General features: G+C 39.2%; 1 protein-coding gene across 1 annotated transcript; it reads right to left on the reverse strand.

Annotated features, from left to right (window-relative positions):
• Positions 1–1,891: 1,891 nt before the first annotated feature.
• On the reverse strand, positions 1,892–3,409 carry LOC139734010 (uncharacterized). The gene has a single exon (XM_071644818.1). It carries the CDS (start codon positions 3,407–3,409, stop codon positions 1,892–1,894), a length of 1,518 nt encoding a protein of 505 aa, XP_071500919.1.
• Between the last annotated feature and the right edge of the window lie 5,923 nt (positions 3,410–9,332).

The raw sequence follows: 9,332 nt of genomic DNA on the forward strand, positions 1-9,332 counted from the left end.
TCACACTTAAAGACCGAAAGAGACCATGTGCTCAAGCATATACAAATTGGAGGAGTCATAATAGAAAATTATACCTATAATCATCTATATACATGCACACCTTTTTATATTTTTCGCTTAAAACTTCACTTCAGTCTGACGAAGAACATATTTCCCGCTACGTCTAGTTCTTGCTTTTGGAAAGGTAACCTTGCCTTACCTTACATGTTTGTCATTTTGCCTCTGACCAGCTGACGAAGATTCTGTTCCGTTAAAATCGATAATTCTGGCCCTTTTGACTCAAGATAACTTTATGTAAGTCCAGGAACGCTTACTTGTGCTGTGAACTGAATTTGGCCCATGTTACTGTTTGCCATTTCAACGGACTCCGTGACTACGTTACTGTCACGCCATTTACAATATAATCCGCCATCGCTGAAATGATTTTATAGATAGCGGTGGAGAATTCCTTCCTCCAATATTACCTCTTTGACTTAAATAGAGCTTTACCTCGCAACGTGAAATTTATCTTATCTAAAAATTAACTCTTACAGAAAATCGTTAGCCTTGTTTCATGACGGAAAGATATACCCTTAAACAAAAACGATGTAAACACGTGATACATCAGGCAATAAATGAATAAAACAATTAATGATAAATAAATGAATAATAATAAAGATAATAATAATAAAGACGTAAAGTAGATAAATGAATGAATAATTGATAAATTAATCAATGAATAAACAATCATATTGAAAATAAGTTCATTAACAAAACGTGAGGAGAAATTTAGCATCTTCACCCTGGCGTGTTGTTTGGTTTGTTGTTGTTTTTTCTCTCACTGTGGTAACCAGTGCAGAACTATCACATTACAGGGAGCACATCAAACGTATCAGGTGACATACCAGTAAACCAATCATACAAACATCACGATCAAATGCACTCTTGTGAGCTGCAGACAGTGCCACAGTTTCATTTTTCTGAGAGGTACATCTATTTTACCTTTAAAATCGAAACCGACAGAAGAATATGTGTTATCTTATCACAAGGAGATATGTTTGTGTCAAGATGGAAAGTAGGGAGGGAGAAAATCATTTATAATTTGGATCGATTGAATGTCATGCCTTATAGAAGAAGCATGCATATTTTCATCAGTATATAAGATAAGTGAAACAACGTCTTGCTACAAATCTTAAAAAAAAAAAGGTACTCGTTTGAGACACTCAAATACACCGTTTTTCCCAGAGTGCAAAGCTTTAGACTAATGAACGAAATCAAGTACGATTTTTAATCAGCATCTTCAGATTAACATCCCACATCAGGTGCTCAATTCTTATGATGAGAGCAGATTCTAACAGATAACGTTTAAAGGAATGATGTAGTTTCAGCCTACATGGGCTTTCAGGTTTTAACTTTGCACGAGGTAATTAGAAACTTCTTATATGACATATTAAAGAGCATACAATTCCAAGAGGAACTTAAAGTTGTTGTTGTTGTTTTGGGGTTTTTTTTTGAAAATTGGTTTTGGGCTGAGATATCCAGATGCCAAGAGATCCTAATTAAAAGTGAGTCCCACTTTGTACTAGAACCAGCTTGTTTTACTTTTTTTTTTGATATCTCATATACTGATAACACTATACCTGTTTCTTGTATGGCATGTATATTTGAAGAGTTGATTAATCAATACATAGTTTAGTTGTAAATATGAAATTTGATTCTTGACATGGCTTGGGAGATACCAAGCTGATTCTACAAACAATGGGAAAGTTTAATTCTAACATCAAAATCGCATTTTCCCCTGTACCTTTGGCAACATTTCCATAACATGTTGGAGAAAATTTACAACAATGCCTGCTTGTCATCTCTCAGGTGAGTTTGTGAAAACAACATTTGCTTTGATTCAACTTAGGATCTAGATCTGTGTGGGAGATAATATTACCTGTGTTGCTTTCTTCGTGAGCTTTTGATTTCCTCTTTTAGACTGCTCGGATGACGCATTTTCATGCAGTTTTCTTGTGTGCTTCTTCAAATCAAAGTTTCTACAAAAACCCTTCCCACATATGTTACAAGTGAAAGGTTTCTGCTCGCGATGTGTGTGCATATGAAAGGTGAGATTGTAAACCTGATGGAAAGCCTTGTGGCAGATATGGCACTTGAATGCTTTCTCGGAGCTGTGCGTCAAGCGATGATTCTTGTAGTTACCTTTCTGGTGGAATCCCTTTCCGCAAAACTCACAGACAAACGGTTTGAAATTGGCGTGGATGCGGAGATGTGTGTTCAGGGTAGAGCTACGGTTGAAACACTTACCGCACTCATGGCAGCGATGGGGCTTTTCGTCCGTGTGTATGATCTTATGCCGGCAGAGAGTGCTCGCCTGACGGAAACCTTTACCACATACTTTACAGACGAAGGGACGAGCTCCTGTGTGAACTGGCATATGCCTGGTTAGGTTGTAATGTGCATTGAACACTTTCCCGCATTCTGGGCACACGAAAGTCTTCGGCTTCGCTACCTCCTGACGACGAGGAATTTGAGGCGGAGTGCTGCGAGTGAGCGTCGCCGACGCGTTCCGCGCTTCGCGAGGCAAGGTTGGACTCGAGAGAGCAGAATCAAACGGCTGCTTTACCTTAGTTCGAAGACGATTTGACGAGGCATCTCCCCGGGTTGACTTGTTCCCGCGAGCAGTGTTACCAACTGCAAACTTAACTGCATCGTCACCCCGATGTGCCGGTTTAAAGGCGGACGGAATCAGGAGTTCCGACATTGCAGGTGCTTTCCTAGCTTTCAGCTTCAGAGGAGGAGACCATACGTCCATCGGGAAGGGATGGTATTTTGACAGTGGCGATGATGATGACGAGGTCGAACAGGACACTAATGGGAATGATGACAATGAGGCATGTTTCTCTTTGTCTGTCTTTTCAAATGTGAAAACTTTATCTGCCTGCTTGGCTTTGTGTACCTTGAAATATTTCAAGAGAGCACTGTCCTTCTCATCTATCCCATACTGCCTGTCCGCGAACTGAAATACATTGGGCCATCCAGAGCAGAGGTTCCTGCCGATGCCGAAATATGGCTCTCGGGCGTACACCACTCTGTGAAGAGACTCCAGGGCGTAGTATCCAGCTTGCAGCTCATAAAAGTTCGACGAGTTGCTGGGGAAGAACGGACCGCAAACATACTGACCAAGGGCACCGTTGGGGGATGCCGACCCACCATCGCCGATAGTTGGGACTGTCGTTGGCTGCTTTTGGCTACATGGCTGGTTGCGATTTTTCTCACATCTCCTAGGGATTTTTTGATCGTTTTCTTTGACAGCTATTGTCTTTGCATTTCTGATCTTTTGAACTCCCAGTATGCTGTCAATTGAAAACTTCAAGTGCGATGAGCCAACAGCTGTCGTACGATTTTGCATAATGGTGCCACCAGACATTTTATTATTTTATATCGTTCACGGCCTATACAGAACAGATATGAAGACAGATGTTGAGAATAAGGTTTGCCACTCGCCGCTTCTTGCCTGTTAGTGTCAACTAGTAAATTCTAAACTTTAATGATAAAACGTGAGGTGTTTGGCCTTCTCTACCTGTCAGTGATGTTATATTTTGTTGTAAATACACCTGTTATTAGATTCGTCACTCATTAATGTCTTCTCCACATTTCCAAAATGATCGTCTTTTCAGGACCCCGAGATGGATTTTTTCAGGGAGCTTAGCGAGGATGCCTGGCGTCGGTGACTGGCGCTATCCTACGGGAGCACGTCGGGCGTCCGTGGCTGCCGAATCAGCCGTGATACAGTGTAGATTCACGCCGCCTCCTCATACATCCCGATCCTCCGCTCCTGCGGTGCAAGTTCAACGCAAAGAAAGGGGTTAGCGTGAGTGAGCGGTGGATTCCGCGACGGACAAAAGCATAGCGGGTCATCGCTAACCAAACCAGCTTCTTACCGTCCTTTGAGGTTTTTGAGGGGCAGAGTAAAATGAAAGAAAGAAGGAGAGAGCGCATTTCCGGCAATTTGCGGGATTCAATGAATGTCTGTTGCGACAAATTATCATCTCACTTACTTGTCTTCTATTCTTGCCTTGATTGGGGCTCGTCCTGTCACGAGTTTGATTGACATAAGATAAGACAGGTACTCTGATGGTATGGTAGTGCGTGCGTTTTTGTTCCTAGATTAAGGGCTAAAATTTGTTCCGTCTGATTCCAAAAATGCCTACAGGTTAGTGACTCCCATAGAGCGACCTCCAGTGAACAGGCTTTTTTTCTCAGAGCGAATGACAGGTACAAACAGCGAGTTTATACAAATTGAAGATGGCAACAAACATTGCTTTCTTTCAAAGGTAAGCAGGTAGGCCTAAACAGAAAGTTGTTTGTCTGCTGTTTGTGGACAGGAATAGTGCATGTTTAGAGAACACCCTTTTATTTCTGAAATGTGGTGTCCTCGTCCTCTCTTTCGGGTTTGTCAGCACGTGAAAGACCGAGATCTAAAAGTCAACCCTTGTTCTCTGGTTTCCTGCAATTAGTGATATCAATGTTATAGACATATTTCTAACTTTTGTTCTGCAGTGACAAACTGTTTATTCGTCAGGGAGTCATGATTCTTGACATATAAGTTACGTTGCCTTTTTTGCTATTAATAAACATCAAAGAACGGGAATCAATTGATATCAAAGCATGGAGTTTCATAGCATCTGGTAAATATTTCCATTCATCTAAAATTATTCCTTGTGACAACATTACAAATTACCATTTTCTTTTTCGGTTTAATTCTTCGATGTTTCATCAAAATATGAAATAAAAAATGAAAAATCATTTTGCCCATCCTTTCGTTTTTGATAAACATATTGCATAATCAAGTTGATGTACCGCAGTACAGTGAGCACATAGTAAAGTGAAGAAGCCACATAACAATGACATAGAAGGGAGAATATTGCTACAAATACTACTTTCATTTAAAAATCTTATGCATTAACCAGAATGTCCATGTTTCTCATGTTAATAAAGATGTGTTGTTGTTTTGTTTTTGAGATGCTGAACATAAATGTGTAAAATTGTGCATTCAAGAGGGTAACTGCCTGTCTCACGTTGCCAGGAATCTTGTTTGTTTGTTTGTTTGTTTGTTTGACGGAATTCCTATCAGAATGAAATTCACGGTTTCCTATAATCTTTTTTTATCAATCCATCGAATACTTAATTTGCAAGACAGCTGCTCTCATGAAGGTAAATCAAATTATATCTCACTGAAACATCTATTCCGCAAAAGGAAAATGAAATATGCATGTTTAGCGTTTAGAAATGAAAACAAAAATGGATGAAAGAATGGGAAAATGGCTGAATGAATAAATATTATTTTAAAAGACAAATATCTCGAGTTGTAAATCTAGTCTTGATGACCAACAACAGTACTGATCAAAAAGAAAAATCATGTCCGGAAGAGACAGACGAGTTGTCGTGTTTCATGAAATTGGACATTCGATGTTTTATAGGTCTTAAACAAGTTGATCGTATTATGAAGTGATACAAAGTATCACTAAATGATACGACCAGCTACTTTGAAATTTTCAGATCTGACATTACAACCAGGCGATCTCAAGTATATACAGAAAAAAAATGGAAAATATCGTTTATGTAAACATACAGAAGTAACAACACAGTAGTAACACGAACACGTATAGTGATAATAAGTAGAGATTGCACTTCAAATTCCAAAGAAAAAGAAAAACAAAAAACGTTAAAACATGCAACGAGATGGGAGGCCTCGTGATGAACTGAGCAAACAGGTAATTAGAATAGAATTATTAGACTTACTACTCTGTGTGGAATAGGAGAATATTACAACTGATGAAGTCAAGCAAGTAATTACGCATGAGTATGATTAAAAGAGTGAATATTACCTGTTGTGTCTAAAGTAGTTGCTATCTCACGCACGTCTCAAAGAGCGCATCAGATCAGTAGCTGTTGCAGAGTGCCTGCCTCCCCGTCACTCTCCGGATCTTTGCTCCTGGTTTGGCTGGGATGGACGAAAGAAAAATCACTCATCTGCCATGCATTTGCGCTCAGTTTCAAAACAGCAAATTTGCCACCAAATGATAATAAATTGTTCTTGTTGCTCCTCTACTTTCGTGAAGATGATGTACAAGTTATCTTTGCGATTGATGATCGACGAGGATTCTCGCATCAAGTGGCTATTGGCCATTTCAGCTGCTCCTTTTATGTAAAAGCCTTTCCGGCAAGAAATCGCCACGGACTTCCCATTCCAGAGGATATACGGGAAGGTAGATTGGAGGTTGATGCAAGGAAGATTGAGCGGGATGGATGCTGTGTCCGTGGCGGATCGGCAGCTGGGCGGGCGTACACGCGTCGAGGCGAAAGAGAGAGCATGTCTCGTAGATGGTATGCAAATCAATGCGCCCCACATTCAACCAATCATCGCTGTCCATTGAAAAGAGAGGAAATGCAGAAAGATATATAGCGCAAGCTCTTTCGTCTAAAATTTGCAGAGGCAATACAAGGACTGAAACCAAGTTTCACGAATTACTTTTTTGTTGTTGTTATTTGAGATACATCCAACCTAAATGGCCTACCCAGCTCCCTTTAATGGTTACTAAAATACCAAATGTGAAACATCCTCATAGAAATCACCAGCATACCCATCTAAAAATCAATTTCAGCAATAACACTTATATGTAACTGTAATCATATGAAATAGAACGATGTTACCAGATTTAGAGCGCGCCTTTTATTTTACTGCCATCTCCTCTCTCTCTCTCTCTCTCTCTCTCCCTTTCTTTCATGTAACTTACATACATTGTTACTGTGCACTCCCATTATAACGAACACGGTAATAATGAAATTCTTGCACAACGAAGTAATTTCTTTTTTTTAGCCATCAGAAAATTTCTATATAACGAAAGAAAATTGGCGGTCTCATTGACTTCGTTACAACGAGATAACTACAAAACTCTTAACAAAGTAAGGTCAAAATTAATTGTACTATCATCACAGCACTTTAATCTCTTGTGGCACAATAGACGTAAGAAAGAGAGGGATAGAGAGAGGCAGCCCAAAATATTACGTTATTCGTCGAAATGTCCAAAAGCTGACGTTACGACGAGCAATCGCCATACTAATACATTTTAACAAGACATTGTTTGTTTGTTTATTTTTTATGGCCTAGCACTTTGCTCTGCGTTGTTTGCAATTTGGGATTGCTCCGTGACCCCACATCAAACAATTTGACTGTCATCAAATTTGGGTTTTTTTCACCAAACTTTGACGAATTTTTGTTTCTTCTTCTTCTCCTTCTTCTTCTTCTTCTTCTTCTTCCTCTTCTTTTTCCTCTTCCTCTTCTTCATTTGGGAAGTTAGGTTTTGACTTGACGTAAACAGGCATACGCTCAATATTGATTTATACTCATTGGTAGATATTCAGAAATGGAAAATTCGTCAACATGACCTTGCAATGATGACAGTTCTCATTTTAACCTAAAAAACGAGTGTTTTTAATATGACGGGAAATGTGAATTTCTCTCTTTGCTCTCAAGTGAATGCCTAATAACCTAAATGAATCAAATCATAAATTTGAAAATTCTCTCCAAATTCGCTTTCAGAAATACAGTTTAATCATTGCAACTTTGCAACTGTAATTTCAAATACTTAATTTAATCAGAACTCCCTAATTATCAAATATTCATCATACTTCGATGTACATGACACATGTTGTTCTTTCAACTTTCGGTCTTTTTAGCAACGTCAGAGATAAAATATTTGCTTTAGCTAGAGGTAGAATAATGCCTACGATCACGAGATCGCCATTGCCAAGTAGATTTGTCGTCTTAAAGAGTTTCAAAATTCCGAATTCCAAATTTTGGTTGTGATTTTGGTGAAATCGAAGCATTATATATACATATATGTAATATACATATATACATATTTTATTTGTTTTAATTGAAAAAGTATTGCTCAAGAATTGGCTCTTTACTTTTACTGAATAATTTTGTTATTGCACATTTATTCTGTTTAATAATGAATGCATCACCGTCTGTTGTGGACTTATTCCAGCTTATGCCTATCAGTTGTGGATGTGGGATTTTTTTTTTTTTTGTCAGAGCATTCTATCAAATCGATGATTATGCATATTCAAAACATGTCTCGGAAAAAAGTAGAACGTAAACTGACAAAATGTGTGACAATGGCAACAATTACGTGGGTCAGTCGGGCGGTCAGTTGTGAGAGCCAGGTGCGCCACATTTGACAATTGCTCATGCTAAATGATGTTCTGATTCACAGGTGAAAAGATCTGTCTTCGATCGAACAAAGACGGGGGGCGAAAGATGCCCAAGAACAGTTTAGCAGCAAAGGTACGTCGACCCCTTTTAAGTGGGCGCATGAATCGCCGACAGGAATGTCCAGTTTGAATGAGAGCTCTCTTTTCTCTTTCATGCTCGTCATTTGAAAGGCGGAATTCAACTCACTCGTCAGGAGAGCTCCACAGGTGAACAATGCCATAACACCTAGAAAGCGAACTCTCTTGTCAGCACCTCAGAAGAGCTGAAATGGCAGGGGTGAATCCGGTGATAACAAGGGAGCAATTAGGTTTTGTTACGGCTCGACTTAGCGGCATTAAATGATCCGAAGGAAAACAATAGTGAGACAATCCCGCACAGTTCACTGCCTGTGGGACTGTGTGGTTGAGAGGTAAGGTTAACAATGGCAGTGGTCTGGTAAAAACGATTGACGCTTCAGGGGTACGAGAGCTCGTCTGTCAATATTGCTTATAGCCCAATTTTGATCGGCTAGATACTCAATGCACTAGCTAATAAACCCAACACTGTTCACACATTAGGTGCAGCTTGGTTATTAGAAGTCTATTCAGCGAAAACGATGATGTTGCGTCTGGCCCGGATAAATGAAATAGAAAAAGAGGGGGAAACGACAGAATATAGTGAAGTAGAATTAAAGACGCACACAATACAGACCTAACGGATTAAGATCGCTGAAGAATTCTTTAATTTGATTGTCAAGACATACAATGGGAATGAAGTTCCCGTGATGTCTTACGCATAATTCGGGATGTCACTCAAACAGTCTACAAGGAAGAAACGAAATGGCACAAAAACAAGGATCTCTATGTTAAGATGTCTGGAGTTTTCAATTCTTGTGAGCCAAACAAAGTAGTTTATGAATGTATATGTATGTATGTATATATATATATATATATATATATATATATACATTTTATATTGAATTAAGAATGACAAACACACACACACACACACACACACACGCACACACACACAAACATACACACACACTAGAAGCCTTCACTAGACAAACAATCCATTACCAGTGATATGA

The sequence above is a fragment of the Diadema antillarum genome, unplaced genomic scaffold (assembly GCF_040938485.1).
Source record: "Diadema antillarum isolate AM-2024a unplaced genomic scaffold, OU_Dant_1.0 seq00000507_RagTag, whole genome shotgun sequence".
NCBI lineage: Eukaryota > Metazoa > Echinodermata > Echinoidea > Diadematoida > Diadematidae > Diadema > Diadema antillarum.

Coding starts and splice junctions, on each gene's coding strand:
- LOC139734010 (XM_071644818.1), bottom strand. CDS start 3,409: ATGTCTGGTGGCACCATTATGCAAAATCGTACGACAGCTGTTGGCTCA.